The sequence below is a fragment of the Nyctereutes procyonoides genome, unplaced genomic scaffold (genome assembly GCF_905146905.1).
Source record: "Nyctereutes procyonoides isolate TBG_1078 unplaced genomic scaffold, NYPRO_anot_genome, whole genome shotgun sequence".
NCBI lineage: Eukaryota > Metazoa > Chordata > Mammalia > Carnivora > Canidae > Nyctereutes > Nyctereutes procyonoides.
The window spans coordinates 52,994,222-53,018,167 of record NW_026575043.1 but is presented as its reverse complement, the minus strand read 5'-3'; the positions used below and the strand labels follow the sequence as shown (position 1 = coordinate 53,018,167).

General features: G+C 48.7%; 1 protein-coding gene across 1 annotated transcript in view; it reads right to left on the bottom strand.

Moving 5' to 3' along the window:
* The window catches only part of RBM19 (RNA binding motif protein 19), a 123,305-nt gene that overhangs the window by 57,795 nt on the left and 41,564 nt on the right, over nt 1-23,946 (bottom strand). The window contains 2 exon segments of the mRNA XM_055322934.1: nt 19,434-19,550; nt 22,544-22,599. Coding sequence (XP_055178909.1) covers nt 19,434-19,550; nt 22,544-22,599 — 173 coding nt within the window.

Genomic DNA, 23,946 nt, shown 5'->3' with positions numbered 1-23,946 from the left:
TAACACAAAGGAGGAAATAGTGAGGCTGGTGAGCTCACCAACAATGATGACTGCTTTGGTGCATTTCCTCCCAGGCTTTTTTTATACCCGTGTTTACTCTCAAGTCATACGCTAGACTATTTTGACTCTTGCTTCCTTCACTGAATTGCTGGATCAAAGCAACTCCCCCCTAGGTGACGTTCTTTATAAACACTGTTGGTGTCTTTCTGGTATTCCACCCATAATTTATTGAACCCATCCTCTCTCATCGCTGATTATTAACCGTGTTTCCAATTTTTTTTTTTTTTTTTTTTTTTTTTTGCTGTCATAAGCCACCTCTCATGGATGATCCCCCTGCATGTGGAAAGTTTGCTGAAATTTCCAATTATTTCTTTAGGATAAAACCCCAGAACTAGAATGAAGAGAATGATCATTTTGCTACTGTAATGTCCAACATGGTAGCTGCTGACACATGTGACTACTTAAAACTAAAAGGAATAATGCTTATATTGCTATTTACGTTTAAATTACATAAAATTGAAATTTGGCTCCTCTGTTGTGCAGATTGCATTTCGAGGGCTTGGTGGCTACCATGCTGGGCATAGTTCCGTTCCTGCAGAAAGTTCTAGAGGAACATGCCACACACTCGTAGCACAGGCTAGTGCACAGGGAGGAGCGTGGCACTGCTGGCTGGCACTTCCCTCTTCTTCCAACCTGGTGTCATCTTCCCCCACCGCTACTTCCTTGTCCTTCTTCTCCACTTAGTACTTAAGTCAAAATGCTCAAAACTTCCTGTCAGCACCTTACCCCATATGGTAGAGAACAACACCCACTTCTAAAGACTTCAGTGAATGTACCTCACGATTATCTTATGCTTATAAACATTTCTTGTAAACTTTGCATTCTACTGCACAACAGGGCCATATCTGCACAAAAACATAGGAAGATGATTTTTTTCCCTCTGTATTATTGAGTATAATGTGCTACAGGAGGATGATACCTATTAATCTTGTGGTTTTAGGCAGTAGAGTGCATAGTGCACTCTCTCTAGCTTGAGAACTCAAGGCTGAAATTCAGCCTGCCAGAACTGTGGGAACTCTCCAGGGGAGTGTTAGTTCTATCTCTTTGGGGGCTTGGTGGGGGTTAGATTCAGAAAGAGCAGATGCTCATGCTTTTTCCCCTTCTTGTTCCGGTTGCTAGGGAGCTCAGACCTCAGTTTAGTGCCCCTTTACTGAAGTCCTCTTCACTCTGGGAGTGGTAATATAATCTTCCAAATGACATTTTTCTTAAATTTCTGCCCTGATCAAAAGAGGTCTCGACCCTTCTGGAAGTAGGTGAGGAATCCACTTGCAAATAAAGAAAAACAAATACAAGGCAACTTCACAGATTCCTAGGTAAGGTGCTGAGACCTGCAAGTTCCTTCAGCAATCAGAGCTTCCTCTTCCTGAGAAGAGAAGACGATACTGTGTATCTGCTCCCACTAATGAGGGAAGGTCTGGGCTGGCACTCAAAGCTGGTGCTGTCTGACTGCAGAGCCCAAGCTGAAAGTGCTTCACAGAGGCTCCAGTGGGACAGCCACCCACCCACAGATGGCCTCGAGCTCTCTGATACCGGCCAAGAGTTGTTCCCTTCCCCAGGCCTGCTCTTCTGGCCAGAGGACAAGGCCCGTCACAAGGGATGCCGTGCACAATGAGAGCCACTTAGGCCAGCAGCCAGGAAGCCCCATTAACGGAGACTCCTGCCCAGCGCGCACAGTGATGACTGATATTCGTGATGATGACCCGAGGCCCTGCAGGCCCTGAATCGTCTTCTGGATCGTCAAAGATTCAATTACACTCCACCGAGTTCCAATGTTAAGTATATTTTATTCTATTCTAATTCCTTGGAAATTGGCCATCCATGGTATCGATGGTAACTCTCCATTAACCTGAATGGTGGGTTTGCCAGAAAGCCCAGTCCCTCCGCTCTGGTTGGGTTAGAAGGAGCTACACATGAGTCTGTAGAGAAGGCCATGGCAGGCTGCTGGTGCTTTGAGAATAGGGGAGGGTCAGCTGGTGGGAGAAAATCCAGCCTGGGTGGGGGGGTCACAAGTGGCCTTGCCATTTGCCTGCTGTGGGATTTTCCTTCTGCTCTGCACTCCATTTTCCTCATCTGTACAATGGGCTGCAAGACTCCCTCAGAGGGAAGAGATAATGTGGTGCATTAAGAAGAGTCTGGTGGAGCTATATGGACTAAACCAGACTGTCAAGATACCTTTCAGATAAGGGGGAAAAAGGTTGAATGATACGTAAAACATAGCACTGTTTTTGTCAAAATGCATGTGACACAATTGCCTATTCTGTCTACAGGTTCACCTATGTTTGAAATGCACAGAGAAAGGCCCTGGAAGGAGAGTTAGCAAATGGTTAACAGGAATGTCTTTGAGGAGGAGGATGGCACTGACCAGGGCCAGCAGTGGGCGAAAGAGCCTCTCAGCCGGGAAAACACTTTCCTATGTCAATTGTGTAAGCAAAAAATTTTTTTAAATGGGAAACCATATGTACGTATAAACCATACATAAATAAACCACATACATACATATACATATATATATATACACACACACACACACACACACACAGCACACGTGTGAGAGCAAGCTAGTTGCGTGGTAGGGGTCCAATAACAGATAACTAATTACTATGAGGCTGAACTAGGTAAGTAAAAGTGCTATTTCTGCAGGTCAAAGATGGACCCATGTTGGCATTCTTACAAAGTTGATCTAATGCCTGCAGGCTAAAGAGCACCCCAATTCACCTGCTGGCCAGAGAGGGCTGGAAGGAGGAAGGGAATGAAAATCCAACCTACCCAAACCAAAAAATCTTGGGCTGGCACATGTGCACCATTCACTTGCCCCGGTACAGGGTTTGCAGCGAGAGCCCGCTTCTCCAGATGCCACAGCCTCAACACACAGGATGCTACTGAGAGCTCAGGGGGATTTCTCAGCTGGAGGCTGTGTACACTTCAAAGGCTTATGGCAGTCAAGGCCATGGCCATCCTCTGCAGAAATCAGGCTGCACAGCCAGGGTCTGCCCCTTGAATGGGAGGAGACACCTCCACACCTCCCCACCCCTGACTCCTGGGTCCAGACAGTGGCCACTGGACCTTGCCAGGAATACTGCGAGACATGGACATGCAAGTGAATTAATTTTCTTGTAAGACTTTTATGTTTTGGATGCTTTCTGACACCCCTTTGAGATGACTGCAGGCAACATGGGGTTTTTCCAAAATTGGAGCTGGGGAATCAATGTTCTAAATTGCATTTTACAAGTGAGCAGAAGTGGAGACAGAGGAGGCAGAAGAACAGCCTACTGACCCTAGATCCCAGTCCCGGGCCCCACACTGAAATGTAGGAAGAGCCGAAACAAAATGGAATCCTGCACCGCCATTCTGCCTGGTCACAACAGAGCCACCTCTGCTGTGCTGGTTTGCACAAAGTGCTAGCCCACAGCTCTCCAAACACTCTTGGTTTGTGCGTGGTTCCCTTCGGGTCTCAGATCCTTTTTTCATGGTGTTTCCAGGCTAAAAGGAATACCCAGCAGTCTGGTTATAACAAATCATAGTCTAAGCTTACGGTGACAATGTTAACAGTAGTAGCTGGCACCATCTCTGATGGCTGTCACTCTATTTTTCTCAAATATCTAAAATAGTCCCCAGTTCCCCTGTGAGTTCAGGGAGGCACCCCCAAGGGGCCTTAGTGCACGGTTTGGGAACCAGAAACCAGGTTAACTGTTTTACTTTCATTATTTCGTTGAACCTTCCCAATGACCCTGACACATCCGTACTATGGTCCCCATTTTACAGATGCAGATACTGATATTTGCAGTACTTGGACATATCCGAGTCTGACAGCCAGGGATGGGGGAATCCAATGAACAACCCCTCACTCTACACAATTCTAGAGCGTGCCACTCCCACAGAACTACAATGCTGATGCTCTAAATCATTAAGCTAACAGTTGGTGTTAGATTTAGGACAAAGCCTCCAGCTGTAACAGCCCCTTCACTGAGCAGCCTCTTGCTAGGACTTCTACAATCACCTTAAAGGGCCTCTGCCCACATTGCTTCCCTAGCAAATTCAGACTGGCAGGACATGCTGAAGAACTCCAAAAGCTTCATTTAACCTTGGTAACCAGGCGGCAAAATGATCAGCTCCAAAAGGGTGAATTGCAAAAAACAAACAAACAAAAACTGGCAGTAGGTATTTCAACCACAAGTAGGAGGTTCAGCAGAGAAAAAGATCTAGAAGTCTAAGTGGGCCCAGCAAGGATTGTGGACCTATAAGTGTGCTCTTGTCAGAGCCTACTTAATAGAACAGAGTTTCTCAAAATTAGGTCTGCTGGCTCTCTGATAGATGCGGGCACACACGTGTGTGTGAGGGAAGAGGCAGGGGTGTGGGGAGACTTAGCTACTTTGCAGGATAATTTAAAATTTTGGTTTGTGTTGAGACAATCTCTCTTAACTCTTAATATACATACACGTGTATCAGAACAGTGCTTAAAGAGACTGGGCACCCAGTGGTACAGGCACAATGACTTCCAAAGACCTGGGATGGAGGAGCCGCCAGTACCTATCTCAGTGTGACGGGGGGCCCTGTATTGTGTGGAACCTGTCTTCCTGTGTTCTAATTCGCAACAAGAGATGGATCAGCCACAGTGAACAATGAAACCAATGAAAGTAAGTGGTTATCCACTCATTGATAATTTCAGTAATACTATAATGCTAACTCTTATTTTTTAAGTGATCAAGACGGCTTTGCAGAAGCAGTAAGCGACACTGCACTGAGAAGGGTGTTTGATGACGGGCTGGGGTTGAGATAAGCCAGAGGTCTGATTCTGCTGAACTGGCAAATAAAGCCTCCGAGTCCGTATTCCCGTTCTGCATACACTTATGCAAACAGGCATTCTCTGCATTAGTATTTGCTGACGTAAAAGCACTGAAACAGATTATAGATCTGAACCCCAGGCTACATCTTTCTAATATCAAAACCCACATTCTGAATTTAGTTCCTGCAAAACAACATCATTCATCACACTAAAATAATGTTGTTAATTTGAATTTTATTGATTTGAAATTTTGTTTGTATTTAATTTGAAAACATGTCTTGGTTTTATAGTCCTAAGAGAACCGTAAGCATAGGCTGTCACTTTATTCCGAGTGTTACGTTTGTACAGAGTTAAGTAATACAATGATAAAAACATTCCCATCACCACTGTGGGGGAAGGCCAGGAGAGTTTTATTTTTCTTCAAAAGGGCCGTTTAATACATGGCTCAAGAAATGAGATGGTGTTGAGAAATGCTGTCATGGCCTGTGATTTTATGGACTGTTCCTTTAACTAGAAAACCCTTTCAGGGACCATCCTCCACACTTCGGAGGAGTGGCCTCAGGGAGGACCAGACCAGGGAGGTAAGGTAACTTTCCAAAGAGCTCCAAGCTGGGTGGCAGGGCTGGGTAAGAGCCCTGTGCTCTGGGAGCCCTCAGCACCGCACAGAACAGCGCATCTGGGCCAGAAAAAGGCCAGGTGCCTTAGCAATACCACGGATCTTGTCCTCGCAGCAAACCACAACTGTCATTAACCTCACCCTTCTCTGGAGCCAGACAACTGGGGCCTGGAGACATCACCAGACTGGCGGCGTGCAAGACCTGGCCTCTGCTGTAAGGGTTTTAACGGTGTAAACCGAGCATCCGCTTCTCCCTAAACCAAGGCAGTCAGTACCTTTCCCGCCTGGAGTTCACGTTTGTTTCTGTAACCCAGCACCTGGCACAGTCCCTGCCTCATTAGAGATGCTCAGCAAATATTTGCTAAACCGGCGAGTTATTTCTTAACTAAAAAGCAGCGTGTCGAGACCTCCCTTTTCTAGGGAAGGCTCCGAGTCACGTGGGCAGGCAGAAGCTGTTCCTGCTCGGAAGCCTCCCAAGATATCCCGGGGCTCCCCCGCTGCCTTTCAGCACCCAGGATGCTGGAGACACGGAGCACAATTATCAGCCGCAACAAAGAGCCCACTGACGGCCGCTCTCCCGACAAGCCCAGACAAAGCGCAGAGACCTTGTAACTGAAAAGGCAGTGAATGGAATCGGGGGGAGAGGGGAGGTGTGAAAGCAAGCCTAGAGCAGGCTGCAGGGAGGAAAGCAGGGCGCACAATGCCACCCTCCCCCCCCCAGGGACCTGCGCTTTCTCCCCAGGGTGCCCCATTCTACCGTCTGGCCCTTTGTCACCTATCCTGGAATCAGGCGAGGCAGGGAGGGAGAGAAAATGTCAGCTGCGACCCAAGACCACATCTATGGAATTGCAAAGGAAGAGAACAGACAAGAGGAAAAGGAAAAAAAAAAAACAACATTCTCGACTCTATTACCATTTTTTGAAAGAGGAAAATGAAGCAGGCTTCCACACGGGCCCTGGTCTGGGACTGCCTCTAACCAGCCAGTCTGGCAGACGGAAATGTAGATGCTCCAGCGACATGCAATCAAAGCCACAATCAAAGCCACGTTCTCAGGTGAACCCCTGGAGCCGCTTACCTACCACAGACGCTGTTCCCACGTCCGTGGCAGACATTGCTAATCAACTGCAGTGCCGTTTCCTGCAGAGCCCAGACAGCTTTGCCATCCTCTAGAACAGGACTCCAGGCAGCCGTGACCAACGGGTTTGTGTCGGCTTGCCAGGAGGAAGCAATCGGCTCTGGCTGGCCTCACCCGACCCCTTAAACTGATTCATTCAACAAACGGAGACTCTGTGAAGTCATACCGCTGCCCAAGGTGACCTCAAGGGTGCAAGCAGAGCCAGGCCAGAATTCAGGTCTCCTGACTCCCTGGCCGGTGTTCTGCTCACTTGGAAAATCACGCTGGCTCCTTTCCAAGCTGACAGCTGACTTCTGATGACCACGGCATAAAGGACGACACAAGAAAGGAGAACTCGGGTAACCAGAGTGTCTTATCAGAGCAAGCACTGCTTCGTCCCGGTCTGAACAGCAATAACTTTTACAGCCTCTGACCATCCCCTGGTGGGCATACTGGTAGGCAGAGAGCAGGATAATTTAAAAAAAAGCAAGGGGTCTGAAACAGATTTTCTGCAGAACAAGCCTCTCAAATGGAGAAAGTTTCACTCAGCGCATATCCCCATCAAATGCCTCAGGGCTGTGCTCCTGAGATCTTAAATGGGGAAGGGCATGCTCTGAGAAATGTGGCTTTGTGCCCAGCCTGCCAGACCCAGTGTCTGAAGGGACAGAGATCTACAAGAACCTAAGAAAGTTATGAGCTGGGTTTTTTTTTTTTAATATTTTTATTTATTTATTCATGAGACACAGAGAGCCAGAGACACAAGCAGAGGGAGAAGCAGGCTCCATGCCGGGAACCTGATGAAGGACTCAATTCCAAGACCCTGGGATCATGACTTGAGCCAAAGGCAGATGCTCAACTACTGAACCACCCAGGTGTCCCTATGAGCTGGTTTCTTAGCTCTCTGAGAAGGGGGTAGCAACACATAATTCTTTTCTCGCACTGCAAACAACGGATACTTAATATTTTTCGATATTCTTTACAATACCAGGTTCATGTGAGAATCTACAACATAGGAGGAGATTCCAGGAAATCAAATACACATAGGAGGCCAGTCTCTTCATCTCCCTGGGTTCAATTAGCTTCGATTTAAGTGATAAAGTATAAATACTGTTTATATAGCACATAAAAGTTGGGATAATTTCTCTTCTCATTCCTGCTGCCTCCACACCTGGCTATTGTCTGTGTCTGTTGAGTGTTGAATTCCTTCTGACCAAAGGCTCAGTCCACCTGCAGCTGACCCAAAGGACAGAGGATTCTCCTTTCTCTGACCACCCCCTTCCCCAGGTTGCAAATGCTAATATTTGGGGTGCAAGTGTCTTGAAGGGAGTGAGCCTGGCCTTACTCCATCAGAAATCCCCTTTAGAGCACCTTTAACACTTAGTCTTCACTTGCTTGCCCATGGTGATGGGCAACTCACTACTGCAGGGTGTGGCCAAATTGTTTCTTTAAGGATTTGGATATTTGGTTTTTTTTTTAAAGTTTTTATTCTGAGATAATCATAGACCCACAAGCAATTATAAGAAATAATCAAGGCGATCCTATATGCCCTTCAATCAGTCTCCCTCAGTGGTAACATCTCAAAATAGTACAATATCAACAGCCAGAAAAATCAACATTAATATAATCACCGACCTTATTCAGATTCCACTGGTTTTACATGAATGCATTTGAATATATGTATTTAGTTTTATGCAATTGTACCACTTGTAGACTCATGACCATCAAGACATAGAACATTCAACCTCAGGGATCTCCTGTACTTCCTTTCACAGACACAACCACCCACTCTCTCTCCATATAACTGATCCCCAATCAATGCTCCCCATCTCTCTAATCTTGTCATTTTAAGAATGTTATATGAATAGAATCACACAGTGTCTACCCTTTGGAGATCTGCATTTCCCAGTTGGCATAATGATAATGCTCTAGAGATTTCACCCAGGTTGCTGGGTGTACCGAGAGTTTGTCCCTTTCTATTGCTTCGTAGTAATCTATGGCACAGATGAACCATGGTTCATTTAACCACTTGCCCACTAAAGGATATTTGGGTAGTTTCTGGATTTTGGCTACAAGGGATAAAGCTGCTATGTGCCTCTATCTACAGGTTCCTCCCCCTCCCTCCCTCCTTCCTTCCTTCTCTAGTAGCTTTAGTGAGACACAATTCACACACCATGCAATCTAACTATTCAGCGTATGATAAGATGGTTGAGTATATTCACAGAGTTGTGACTCATCACCACAACTGTAGAAAATTTTCATCAGCTTAGACAGAAACCCCAAATCCTTTAGCAATCACCTCCCTGACCCCGTTCCCCAAGTAACCATTGACTTACTTTCTTTCACTCTACATTTGTCTACTCTGGACATTTTATATAACTGAGATCACATAATATGCGCTCTTTTGGGACTGGCTTCTTTTCTCTAGCATAATGTTTTCAAGGTCCATCCATGGTATGGATGGACCATGGTATGGGTGCACTCATTCCTCCTGGTGGCAGGATTACACTCCACAGACCACATCAGGTTTATCCACTCATCAGCTGATGGGCACGTGTACAGGTTTTCACATTAACTTCAGTTTCCATTTCTTTGATACCGATGCACAAGAGCAGAACTGCTGGGTCGCACAGTAAGTGTGGGTTTAGTTTGGAAGAAAGTGCCTATTCTCTTCCTGAGTCACTGTACGATTTTGCATTCCCACCAGCAATGTGTGAATGGGTCCAGTTTCTCTGCATCCTCCTCAGCATTCTGTGTTCCTCCTGTTTTTTAGTCTAGCCATGCTGATGGGTGTGTATATTCACTTGTCTTTACTTGGCTGAAGTTTGACTCTGGGTAACATCTGCTGCAATGATCAGCAGTCTCCCCTTGGGCTCACCTGTGTATGCTGACCAGCCTTCGGTCCTCTAACCTGATAGAACCTAGTCTATGTCCCTTGCCTCCAAACCAAATGGGCCCACATTAAGAGCTGGATTCAATGGGCAGCCCTGGTGGCTCAATGGTTTAGCGCCACCTTCAGCCCAGGGCATGATACTGGAGACCCAGGATCGAGTCCCACGTCAGGCTCCCTGTATGGAGCCTGCTTCTCCCTCTGCCTGTGTCTCTGCCTCTCTCTCTCTCTCTCTGTGTGTCTCTCATGATTAAATAAATAAAAAATCTTTTAAAAAAAGAAGAGCTGGATTCAAGATGTAGCCTTGCCATTGGGGGGTGGTGGTGGATGGGACACCTGGGATTTGGACCAGGTGATTCTGTTGAGCTGCATCCCATAGCTGGCTACCGTGAATCCCGGAGTTCATTCGCAATGACAAGATTTTTTTTTCCCCCAAATAAAAACATGTCCGGCAAGGACTGCTACATTCTGTGTTTGGGACACTCCCTTCAATGAAGAATGGATTGCTTGGCATGTTTTAGTTACAGTCTTATAACTGTTATCGTTTTTCCAAATGGAGTACTCTTGAGGGAAGGACTGGCTCCCCAAACCACGTGCCAAATATTTGCAGACTGGCCTTTTTTTTTTTCAGACTGGCCTTAATAAGCATCATGGACGCAGAATCTCAGACATGACAACATGCCTGGGGACAGGCATACTGAAAGAAACTTAATAAATGTGCTGAATGGGTCCAGGAAAGGGTTAAAAAGGCACATCTCTATCCCTGGAATTTGCAATGGGAGAGGCTGCACAGAAGGGGAGTGATGGGGAGTGTGAATCCGACTTTGCAACTTGCTTGGGTTTTTATGGCTGGGCAGCCATCTGCCTTGTGTGCTTCGGCTCCCGAGGCTTGTCGGGGGAGGAATGAGTGAAATCATGAGCACCAGAGCACTTCAGGCCCTGGCAGAACCCTCTAGTAAGGAGCTGTGCAAATGTCTGGGGGTATCGTCAACTGCACCTCCCTCACACAGCAGAGAATGTGCCGAGAAGGAATGTGGATACAGCAGTGCTGATGCTGCGGCTGACATCTGTGGGCGAACCAGAGCTGTTCCCGAAAGGAAGGCTCCCAGGCACCCCTAAATACGCATGCACAGATGAGAAGCACAGCTCTGGCACTACCACTGTGGATGTCGGTGACGTGTGATACATCATGGGCCAGGAAAGGGTGGGCACAGAGAATGGGGCCGGTGCCTCCTCGTGCTGCCCCACCCCTGAACATGGTGCATCATCCAGCTAGTTGCTGAGGACCCCAAACATAGGAGCTGTCCTCCATTCCTGTCTCCATCACAGGAGACTCACTAAAGCCATCAATCTGGAGGAGTCTGCGACTGTGCCCACAGACTGACCTGACACACACTTCTACCACCCACACCTGGTCCAAACCACAATCGCTTCAGGCCCAGATGGCTGCAAACACCTCCTTGTGAGCCTCCTCACACCCTGCTCTGACCCTCTTCTCTCAAGATCTTTTACGAATGTAAGTCACCTACCACTCTTTCTGCTCAGAACCTCTTGTGGCTGTAGAATAAAACACAAAGGCCTGAAGTGCAAAGGGCCAGGAATAGTCAAGGCAATCTTGGGGAAGAACAAAGACACCAGATATCAAGCTCTTACAAAGCCACAGTAATTAAGACGGTATATATTGGCACGAGGGTAGACAAATAGACCCAAGGAACAGATTAGAGAGTCCAGCAGCAGACCCTCACATACACAGCAACCTGATTTATGACAAAATCAATACTGCAGAGCAGAGAGGAAAGAATGGCCTTCGCAATAAATGATGTTGGGTCAATTGACTATCCATGGGGGGAGGGGAGGAGAGGAGTACCTTGATCTCTACCTCACGCCATATACAAAAATCGATTCCAGATGGACTTCATACCTAAATGTGAAAGGTCAAAGCTTTTATAGGAAAATAGGAGACTATCTTCATGAGCTTGGAGGAGACAGGGATTGCTTAACTAGGACACAAAAGGTTCTAACCATGAAGGGAAAAAGCAATAGACATTAAGAGCCCTCTGTTCATTAAAGGACACCATCGAGAGGATGCCATTAACATACCCACAGAATGGGAGAGGGAAGGACTGCAACCATATATCCATCACAGGACAACCAGAACACATAAAATTATATAGGAATTAGAAAAAAAAAATAAGAAAAAAATCAAACGACCCAACTTTTAAAAGAATGGGCAGAAGACTTGAACAGGCACTCCACAAGGGTCTAAACACATGCTCATAAGCATATGAAAAAACACTTGATCTCCTTAGCTACTAGGGAAACACAAATTTAAAAATTAAAACCACAATATGATGATGCCATTATACACCCACCAGAATGGCTAAAAAGAAAGACAGACAATACCAAGTGTCGATGAGGACCAGGGGCAACCAGAACACTCAGACCCATGAGGAATACAAAATGACACAGTCTCTTTAGAAACCTGTGATATTTACTAAAGCTAAAATATGCACATCCCATGACCCAGCAATTCCACTCCTACAGGGACACCCTACAGAAACATAGGCACACGGTCACCAAAAGACATGCAAAAGAGTACTCACAGAAGCATTCTTTATTCGAAATAGTCCAAAATCTAAAAACTACCGAGCGCTCATCAGTAAAATGGATACATGTATTTCAACATGTTCACACAATGGAATACTATACAGCACTGAGATTGAACAAATCACAACAACCTAACAACCCAGCAAAATCTCACAACAAAAAATATTGAGCAGAGAGACCAGACACCAAAGAGTATATATGTTATGATCTCATTTATGTAAACAACAAAACTGGCAGTGCAAATACGCGTTTCTTGAAGGCAGGATAATGGTGGGCAGGGAGTGAGTGGGGGGCAGTGAAGGGAAGGGGGCACTGGGCAAAGGGCAGGCTGGGAATGTTCTGTTTCTTGAGCTGGCTGCTTGTCACACCTGAATAACAAGTTTAAAAACCATGTAAAGCCCTGATCATGGCCCACAAGACTGTAGCCCTGTCCACTGGTCTCATCTCAGTGCTGTCCCTCTGTTCCTGCTCACCCTGCCCATTCCCCCTGAGGGCCAAGCTCATTCCCACCTCAAGATGTGGCATCCGTTGCCCCTAGGCCTGCAGGCAGCTCACTTCTTCATACCCTTGGGTCCCCACTGGAATGTCTCCTCCTCAGAGAAGCTCTCCCTGACCACCTCTCTAAGACACCTGGCACTGGCCTGTCCCCCAAATTCATGTCCGCCAGAGCTTATGAATGGGATCTTCCTGGAAATGAGGTCTTTTTTTTTTTTTAATATTTTGTTTATTTATTCATAGAGACACACAGAGAGAGGGGCAGAGACACAGACAGAGGGAGAAGGAGGCTCCATGTAGGAAGCCCGACGTGGGACTCAATCCCGGGTCTCCAGGATCACACCCCAGGCTGCAGGCGGCGCTAACCCGCTACGCCACTGGGGCTACCCAGAAAATGAGGTCTTTGCAGATGTGATCTAGGTAAGATGAGGTCACGCTGGATTTGGGTGGGCCCTAAATTCACTGACCGCTGCTCCTCGGCTCAGCTGAGAATGAACGAACACATTCATACCGTCCTTTAAAAACTCAGCAAAGGGGAAGAGAGGGGTGAATGGGTAGAGTACAGAGCACTTTCAAGGCAGCAAAAACACTTTATGGGAGACTGTAATGATGGGGGCACATCATTCCACATTTGTCCAAATGCATGGAATATACACCACTGAGAATGGACCCCAAAGAAACTTGCAGACTCGGTGACAGACGTGTCAGTGTAGGTTCACTGAATGTAACCAACATCCCACTCTGATGGGAGATGTGGATAATGGGGAGGCTGTAGGCAGGGGATCTATGGACACCACATACCTTCCTCTCAATTGTGCTATAACCCTCAAACTGCTTTTAAAAAAAATGGCTCTTAAAACAAACAACAAAGACCTTATTAGCAAAGCAGGGGGAACAAGGATGTCCCTGATGAGAAAATATGTCAGAGTGGGGAAGTGGCCTGCAGAGGTGAACACAGCAACTCTCAGTGGGGCCTCACATCTCACAGTTCAATGGGGGTCAATGGTGCAACAGCTTTACCTGTAAGGTCTGTACGTTTTACAAAAAGGGGAAGAAAAAAAATGACGTCTGGGTAATTAATCTGAAAGACAATGCCAAAAACCCCTAGGGCATGCCCCAGCTCCAAAGGAGCCCTACGTTTAACTTAGTCCAGGGATCAGCAAACATACCCCACAAAGGGCCAGACGGTATTTTATGGGCTTGCGGGTCAGCTGGTCTCAGATACAGCTACTCGACTCTGCTGCTGTGGTTGGAGAGCAGCCGGCCAACAGGAGAATAAATGAGTAGGGCTGGATGTGGCCTTGGGGTGTAGTGGCCTCCATCTAGGGGCTCCCTCTAGGGATGCGTGTGGGGGGATGACCTATGCAGGTAAGGACAGTCTCCTTATTACATCCCTTCTAGAATGTGGCTGAAGGGTTTTTCTCCCAGCTACCCACAAACTCCTTCTCAAATGGTCTTTCTGGGATGGCTGCTTTTTGCAGAGCTTCTCCCCTGCAGAACCTGGCCCCATCAGTCCTGGGACCTCCGCAGAGAACAGGTTATAGGGCTCCTAGCATTTGGAAAAGTACTGCTCACAACCAGGAGTTAATCAGGCAGTGACCCCATACCTGGGAGAGGGGAACTTGGCTGGCTCGCTATCCTCAGCCCTCGCCCTCCATGGTCATGGTCACAGTCACGGTCACTGTGAGGAGAGGAAATGAGGAGAGAGGCCAGGGACAACGGACATTGTCCACAAAGAGGGCACAACAGGTGCACTGGGGACAGGAGATGCAAGCTGTGTAATTAAGGTCTCGAGACACCTGTTGGGAGCTCACCCATTCACACCCATAGCAGGTGGTTCACACCTCTGAGGAACAAAATAACCAAAAAAAAAAAAAAAGGATCAGATGAAAAAGATGAAAAGCTCTCTCCATCTGTAGCCCACAGCTACTGCCTCAATCTTTCTGCCAGCAGCTCTCACCCAACACCCCTGACCCTTGTGGATAATTCCAAGGAGGTAGGTGGGTCTCCAGAGTGAGCATGACCAGGTGGGGCCACTGCAGAGCTGTGTGGCCCTGGGCAAACTCCTTAACCTCTCTGTGCCTCACACATCCTGCCTTTATCGGGATTCCATAAGCAAAGCTGTGCAGGGTAGATCTATGTGCTTAGCAAACATTTACCAAGCACCCTCTATGTGCACCAGAGGACGGAGCAGTGACCAAAGTGTGATTATAGTCTGGGGTAGGGGTAAGGGACACTAAACCACCACATGGACAGCACTCCAAGGGTAGCCGTGAGGTGGCCTGGGAGCTTTGAGAGAACAGGACAGGCCAAGCCATGCTGGCTGATGGCGAGCTGAAGACATATTTTAAATCGCTACTTCCAGCGTGCATGGACTATGCTTACTCTGTGTCGGGCCCCGTCCCACTGGTTTGCAGGCAGGACTGGCTACATAACTTGCAGGGTCCAGTGTGAGATGAAAACTTGGGGCCTCCTGTTCAAACATTAAGAATTTCAGGATAATGACAAGAGAACACTAAACCAAGCATGGGGCTCATGGGGCTACAGGGTCACACACTCACAAAGCCAGCTCTGTTGACAGAGGTTGCCCATGGGATATAGAAGACACGGGGAAGCTGAAGGTCCTTCTGGGAACAGCCCCCATACCTCTGGGCCCCAGGTTCCCCCTCTAGGAGGTGGGCATTGCAGCTCTGGCATGCTGGGCCACTGTCAGGATGTACCAATAGGATGGATGCATGGGATGGGGTCAGCCTACTGCCTGCCACCTCCCAAGTGCTGTGAGCATGAGTCATCCCATTCTCAAGGCGTCTGTGCTATCCTGGGACCAGTGCTTGACATCTGGGTGGGAACAAGACCTGTCCATCAAATGCCTTGGCTCTGCACATGTGCTTGTGTGTTAAGGACAGGGGTCCTGAATGTGCAAGCTTCAGGTGGGAGTACAGACTTTGGCCCTATCTGTGGAGCTGTTCTCTGAACCACCCTCTGTCCCAGGGACCTTCAAATCCAGGCTTTCCAATGGAGGTGGGCGAAGCCCCCCCCCCCCCCCCGCCACGCATAGGCCCTCCCACACGCATACCTACCCCAGAGCAAACCCAGACAGGAAGGGAAGCCAGTACCTTCTTCCTCTGGAACAGCTACTAGCTTAAGACTGTGCACGGTGCAGGATAAGCGGGGGGCCGTTTTCACCCCTGCTCTGGCTGTGGGGTGAGGAGTCTGCTGCTCCTGCATGCACACACACACACACACTTGCATGGTCCAGAGAACCCCCCTTTCATCTTCCGTGTTTCCTTTTTGGGGTTGAGAGGCCTGTGTCCTCCAGAACGGACCCTCTCCAGCCTGGAGCCAGCTGGAGGGGGAGAGGATCACAGTGAAGGAGAGACATACTTATAAAAGGAGAAATACTATGAAAATGTCCCAGGAGACTGTCAAGGATCTGCTCTGCTGTCAGGCTCTGTGAGAGCCTGCCTGCCTGGGGTTCAAAGCCTGGTGCCACTGGTTTTGTGCTGTTTGAGAACCACAGCTAATGTCTGTCAACTACTTACTCCCCACCAAGCCCTGTACTGAATGCTCCACACACAAAATTCCTTGAGGCAGCCACATGGTGTGGGAGCTGGGTGCTGCCCGAGCCAGCGGATGGCCCAGTGGCGGCAGTCTGGCCTAGGGAGCTGGCTTCCTCCCTGGAGATGGAGGCAACACTCCTCTGCGGGGCTGTTGTGGGGAACAGACCTATACTGACAATGCAAAGCAGTGCCCGACACAGGTTGGGCTTCAAGACTTTACTTGATGATAAACGTTCTTACTGTGTCGTCACTATAAATTACAGCATATGCTGATCAGTAGCCTTACTACTGTTATCTTGTGCCAGGCAGGGGACACTGAGGCCCAGAAAGGAGGTGGCAGAGAGAAGTGCGATCTCCTCATCCACTGTTGTGTCTATTCTGGTTTTTCTCAAGGGGGAGCTTCAAATCATCCCAGATGGTGATCCTGTAGGGGCATGGATCTGCAGTGCCTCTTGGCCCCCGTCTCAAGATGGGGTTCAAGGGGCTGCGGTATGATGCAAGCAGGCCTGACTGCAAGGCTGGTGACCTCCAGAGAAGGCGCAGGCAAATGCTGCCTTGGCCGGGAAGCTGCTGGCAGCTCATGTGCAGGTCCCCAGGAGGCTGTGGAGGGTAGGTGGACTGCCACCCCGCAGCGGGCACTCTTGAGAACCTGACCGTGCCTTCCCGCAGTCCCACACTTACTCCTGCACACCATAGAAATGTCATTGTCTGACTGCCCTGTTGTTTTGCTCCCTGGTCCCCCACAGACAGTGAGGTCCTCGGGAGAGGGGCCCATCTCTCCTGAAACAGCTGCTTGCCCAACACCTAGCACCGTGGCTGGTTATGAACGACACGTTCCCACCTAACATAGTGGGACAGTGGTTCCACTGACATGATCTAGGGCGTAATATCCTTCTAGGCCCAGAGAAGGACAACAGGCTACAGAGAGGAGTGGTTCTGAGCCATGGCTCTGGGGCACACCATTGAACTCCCATTCCTGGCTCAACTGAGGGTCCTGGGCTGGATGCTTCAGTGTGCCCAGGTCTCCAGCATCCTTCTGGGTGTAAAACAGGTAACAGCATTGCTCCTCCTCAACACAGCTACGCAGCTTAAAAGAGAAGACACAGCACAAGAAGACACGCAGCTGGGGCCCAGCATACACCGAGCGAACGCTCCCCCAGAGCTGGGATTCTGACTACACCTGGCAGGACAAGCCCACAAAACCTGTCTACAACATGGACCAGATTGGTTCCCCTAAATCCTGAAATCTTCCCCTGGCTCTGACCTTTGCTGGCCACTGGCTTTGTCTGAAATCCGGACCAGCTTAGCCCCCGGAGAAGGCTCACAGCGACCCCTGCTGCCTGCCGCTTGGAACTGCCTCGGCCCCCAGCCTGAGTGCACAACAAAGCAAGGTGAGCCAGCCGCCAGGGCTTTCCGCCCTCTCTCCAAGGGCTGCCAGAAACTACTACCAGAACAATGGCAGGGAGAAGAGAGACCGCGTAATTACGTTCGTTGGATGCTAATTCCCTGTCTTCTCAAAATAAATATAAAACGGAAGATCAAACAAAGCGTTTTTCCCTTTCTGACTTGGTCTTTTGTCTCCCTGGATAAGTGTCATCCTACATATGCTGCAGACACAAGTGAAACTGTCATTTCGGCGGGATACTATTTCCTGATCAGCACGTGCCGTTTGCGGCAATCCTGTTTTGATCTGGCAGTTCTTAAATTGGACTCTTTAAAAAGCAGACTCGTGTTAAAACAAGCAGGCGCATGAGGCTGAGGGTGCATTCTCTCCCGCAATGACCTTGCTGGCGAACTCCTCGGGACTCATCTCCCTGGGTATGGGGAGATGGAAAACATCCCCCAGGTTGTGACCCCATCTCACCAGACTGTTGGTGCTGCCCAGGGGACCCAGTATCACAGCTAAGACCCAGCTACTCAGGAAACCAGCAGGGCTGGCATCCGCATCACTATCCGCTAGCCACGCCTGTGAACGAACTGCACGCCAGTGGACAGTGTATCGGAGGAGAGAGTGACAGAGAGTTCTGAAGCAAATCCCACAAATGGGTCCCCCGTCTTTACACCAAATGAGAGCAAAGATGTAGATGTCATAAAAGGCACTTCTTTCTGGTCTCCCGAATATAGGATTTATATTTTGCATCCACAGTTGACCAAATGAGTAAGATGCTAACTGATGATTCCAACAGGGACCTAGCTCTCCTGAACCTGTGGACCAGAGTGCTGTAGGTTCTGAGGGCCCCAACGATCTGTTCAGTTGGGGCTAATTCCCTCTGTCCTTGCGCTAGATGGTCTCTCTCTGCATCACGCCTGGGAAGGGCCTTGGCTTTAAACATCTTCCTGCGATGCCCCAACATAGAAACGGCTAACCCAGGGCCTGGTTCTAGGTGGTACCCAACTAATCAGAAATGCCCAACAATGTAATGTAGCAGCATGGGGGCAGCAAAATGGTGGCCCCTGGCCATAGGCAGACACTTTGTCCTATACCATGTTTGTTTTCAGAAAGTAAATTAGTTGCCAACTTGTTCCCCTTAAAATCAGGATTGCTAGTTTTTCTTTTGAAACATGGGGAACCTGGTCTGATTAAATCTTCCTTTCTGCAGGGCCTTGCTGCCGGCCTTCCAGCTGGGTCTCCTCCCAGCCTGCTCTCCCAGGTCCCACCACCTGGAATGTGTGACCCTGTGCCAGCATCTGCTGATGGACTCCATTATTTATGCAGGTGATTCAGCCTTCTTTCGAAATGGCCTTTCCATGAGAAGCAACGTAGACAGAGGTGCCCAATCTTCTGTTGGTCAGTAGAAGCCCCTGGGGAGCTCTGATCAAAACAGCCATGTCGGAGTTCTACCCCTGACTAACAGAATCCACCTCTGTGGGGGTGGGACCTGAGCAAAGGTATGTTTATTAAAGTCCCCAACTGACTCAAAACTACCAAGAAGGTGGAGAACCATTGGCTTAAGCCAGGAGTGACCTGGGAGGAAGAATTTCAGGCAGATCGTGGACAGAGCTGAGCTTCGGCCATGTGGGCTCCCACCTCATCCGGTTGTGGGTGGGGTTGGAAAAGATCAGCCTCCCTTTCCTTTTGTCTCACCTCAGGAGGAAGAGGCCTGGCTGTTTTGAGACTTTTCTGCACAGTGCTCTGGAGAGCAGTGTGTGAGTTCAAGGGGGATAAATCAAAGGCAGCCAAATAATGACCTCTGAAAGACCACTGGGCCGGCCACCAGCAAAGCCATCAAGGACCTGAAGCCACCTTCTCCAAGGCTCCAGCACGTTCCCCACCCACACGCCACCCCTTGGACCGAACCAGTGCTTCTCACCTGAAGAGCTCTTGGATCTCCCGTTTGTCAGCCTGGAAGGGGATGTTGCGCACCAGTATCTTCGAAGTTGTCTGCTTTCTGGGTACTTGTTTCTTCCGAGTGGATGTCAGGGCTGGCCTGGATGATTGGGGGAAAGGGTTCAGGTTGTTATTCGGGGTATAGGCAGCTGTTGCCCTATATGGACTCCCTTACCTGCACCACACTGCCCCCCACTCCCTTGTCCCCCACAAAGAGCCGATGCTCTGGTCTGTGCAGGTGAGGGATTCAAGGAGTTGGTGTGGATGAGGAAGAGGTGAAATGTGAGGAAGGTGGTCTCCTTTGGATAACACAGAGCATAACCATCTTCTTCTCAAAACAGCCATGGACATTTGGTTGGCCCACCTGCCCACCCTTGGGTCTCTCCTGCCTGTCATCTGACAGACCCAGGGGCCAACGGGGACTGGAGACAGGAAACCTGATGAAGGTGAGGCCAGTTCCTCACCATATCCAATCTCCACTGTCCCTTTGTGGATGCAGCAAGACCCCAGATGGTCCAAAGGGCTTATCTGAACATTTCCACTGCTCACTGGAAGAGCATTGTCCTGAGGCCCCAGAGCAGTTTCTAGCCATGGAGATGGGCTGGAGTTTAGAGAGGAAACTTATCCTGGGGCTCAGGGCTACCTCTAATACACTCCCACCTTGCCTAAGTCCCTACATCAAAGTGGGGCAGGATTGTGAGCAGGGAGCTGAGATAATCGGGGTATGGATGCCAAGTTGGCCACATAGGATCTGAATGATCTTGGGCAAGTTAACTTGGCCTCTCTGGGCCTCTGTTTCCTCAACTGGGAAATGGCCCTAATAATAGTGCTGGTCTTGTCATACTGCTTGAGGACCTGTCAAACACTCTACATGGTGCCCACCATGTGCTAAACGCTCAGTAAATGGCAGCAATTGTCATAAAGACGATTGTTATGACTTACTTGCTTCCTTCAGGTCTGCTCCACATCACTTCCTCAAAGACCTTCTCTAAGTTTTGCCACTAAAACAGCAACTCATCCCTGCCCGACTTTATTTTCCTTCCTAGAATTCATCACCACCTAACTGCATAATATGTATTTGTTTATATTTCCCTTTACTCTTTGTGCCCTAGGGCTATGCTGTCCAATACGGTAGCCACAAGCCACACACGGCCAGCTAAATCTAAATGAAAACAAAATTCAAAATTCAACTCTTCAACTGCTGGGAGAACCAGCCTCCAAGATGGTCCCCTGTGATTTCTGCCTCATGTATTCATGCCCTTGGGGAGTCCCCTCCCATGCTCCATTAGACAGGAGATCTGTGTGACCAATGGACGAGAGATGCCAACAGTGACTTCTGAGATGAGGTCGTAAAAGACACTGTCACCTCCTCCTTGCTCCCCCTTGGATCACTCACTCTGTGGGAAATGGGCTGGAAAGACCCTCATGCAATCCCAGGGAGAGGCACCCATGGTGGGGAACAGAGGCTTCCTACCAATAGCCATGGGAAGGCACCATCTTGGAAGTAGATCCTTTAGCCCCCAGGGAGACTTCAGATGAAACTGCAGCTTTGGCCCACATCCTCATAGCAACCTCTTGAGAGACCTGGAGACAGAAGTACCCAACTAAGCTGCTCCTGAGTTCCTGACCCAAAGAGATAGTGGGATAATAAACGTTTGCTATTTAAAGCTAAGTTTGGGATATTCTGTTATGCAGCAACAGATAACTAATACACATTTCAAGTGTTCAAATGCCACATGTAGCAAGCGGCTGCCATACTGGACAGCACAGATGCAGAACATTAGAGAAGAATCCCACCACTGTAGAAGGTTCTACCAAATATACTACCCTAGAATGCGAGCACAAGGCAACTCCATTCCTGGCAACTGGGCGGAGTATGTAGAATACAGTGGGCTTTCTCTGATTTTTTGTTGAATAAAAGGATTACTAAATCAACACTGGCTGGACACTGGAAATCTGCAAGGTGACCTTAGTTTGACTCCCTGCAGATAGGGCGTGGAAAAGAAGATCTCTACCACTGGCTGAGTGCTCACGTGTAGGGCATGTGCCAGACGCTTCATGCACAACCTCCAGTTAGCACATTTTACTTCATAGGCAAAGTCAGCCACCCAAGGTCATGCAGTTCCTGGACTAGAACCCAAAGCTGTGGAGCCCCAGGCCTGGACTCAACTCCTACTGTACCGTCACAGCTCAGGAACCCTTCCCATACCAGGCCTTCTTCTCCTGAAGGATGCTGACATGGCACAGACTGGGATGGGTGAACAATACCAGAGGTGGCCTGGCACTAGATTCATGAGTTGCTTTGAAAACAGAGAGAGGGAAGAAAAAGCAGCGGCTCCAGAACAGTCACCAGCAGCTAATCTGCTCAACGACCACAACAAATGACCCCCACCTGCTGAAAACTACCAAATAAATATCTTAAACCAGCCCTAGGACTGTTAGAAGCAATCACCTCATTACCTGAGGCAATTCGTGACAAGGACAATAATGCCTTACGAAGGGCACGTTTCGTGCCAGGCACTGTTCGAAGCACCTTGGGGGTTATTAGCTCATTTAGACATATAAGTGGGTAGAAGGGTAGGAGCAAAATGAAACTCCTGGGGAAAAAAACCCCACTACTTCAGGAAACTGGTCACTGGGCAGAATAGGTCTGTCTCCATCACTAATGCCTACTGAATCTCTTTCAAAACAACTGGAGGCTGTCTCTGGGCTCTGTCATCCAGCTCCAGGAAAGAAAGGTCTATAAAGGCAGATGTTCAGGTTTTATCACTTCTCTGGTCCCTCCAAAGCCCCAGCAACAACTTGCAACTCTTTGTTGGGTTACAGATACCACCAAGATAAGCAGGATGATTCTCCCATTCTTGCTCCTCTGATTACAGTAACTGCATTAAACATTCACTCAAAAGGACTGGAGCAGTCCCAGTTCATCACAGAAATGGCCCTTGGAGTTGGCAAAGAGGACACAAGCTTTGTGAGGGAGAGTCCCAGATGGTGAGGGTTTGGGTGGAGGGCACATTAAGGGACTGGGGCACCAGCACCAGAGCAGAAGGGACCACCCCAGATCAAAGCAAACATGGGGCACTGAAGACTTACTTGGTGGCTCGTTCTGAGATCCTCACTTCCAGCTTGTGGCTGTCCACAACGTGACCCTAAGAAATAAGACAACACAGCTTGTCATTCTGTCCTCCCAGAAATACGCACTTGCCCCCTTGCCATTCACCACTGCGGGCCTCCCTAGAGGGACAGGGAAATTTCAGAGGGAAGATGTTCCCAGGCAGAGGGGCCAGCTGGAATCAAGGACAGAACAGCTTCTCCTGGAAATGGCTCATGCTGAGCCCAGGTAGCAGCTGGCGGTCACAGAGACCCAGCCTTCCAACATCCTCTCGAGCCATGTGTGGGCCTTGACCTTTACGCCATTCGAGGGGCACAGAATTTTCCATAGTGTGTAAGGATGTGCAGGCAAAGGAAGCCCCTTCGGTCTGGCTTGCAGAGAGAGTTCGGGTTAGACTGTATGCTTAAAAAATAAAAATCTCTAAACCACAGAGGACTTGCAAGGAAAGCCAGGCTCTCATGTGGGTCCCTTAAGGCAAAACTGGCGTATTAGCAAAACTACCCTAAAAAATCCTTTAAATCTCCCATAAAATACATCACATGTAGATTCGTGTAAATAGTTCGTGGAAATATGCACATACATATGCACACAGGCAGGTACAGAACCTAACACTGTCCATGTGCGAGGTGGGGTTTTATTATAGAATCCAGCATCATGTGGCAGAGAATGAAGCACTAAACATGCAGAGCTAAAATTCAGTTATGTGCCTCGATGGCATCTAATAACAAAGTGGCATTTCTGGCATCTCTTAAAAAAAAAAAAAAAAAAAAAAAAAAAACCTAGAGATCTGGTATTGTTGTAACCTGCCTCCCCACGAGGCAATGACTGGCTGAAGCCAAGAAGTCACTGCCCCTGTAGACAGGGCACAAGCACCTGGTTTTGTTCTGGGTGATGCCTGCCTCTTCACCCCTTACACTGCCTGCCCCCACTGGCCCCCATGGGCATGAGTCTACAAGCCCTGGTGGAGAACAGAGAGCCTTTCAAAGAGAGCAGAAGCCCCGAAGGGGTCCCCTCCCCATCATCCTACCCAAAACCAGCTCAGCCCCTCATGAAGTTGCCTTGAGCCAAGGTCATCAAAATTCTACAAAAACATATTGGCTAAGGGCCAGTTACATTTCCTATAGCCCTGAAGCCTTCCCCCTGCACAGGAAGCTCTGCTAGGATAGGGAGGTGGCCCTGTTTGGGCATCCTTTCCACACTGCAAATAGCCCAGCTGGGTCTGGCCCAGGCGCACCCCTCAAGGAGAGAATGAGGGCAGGGGTATGGTGTGCAGCCTGCCATGCCCTGGCTTGTAAACTTGGCCTGATTCAACTCTTATTTTACCTTCACACTGCTTGGCCTCATGCCAGGCAGACCACATCCTCCTTTGTGCAGTACACACAGA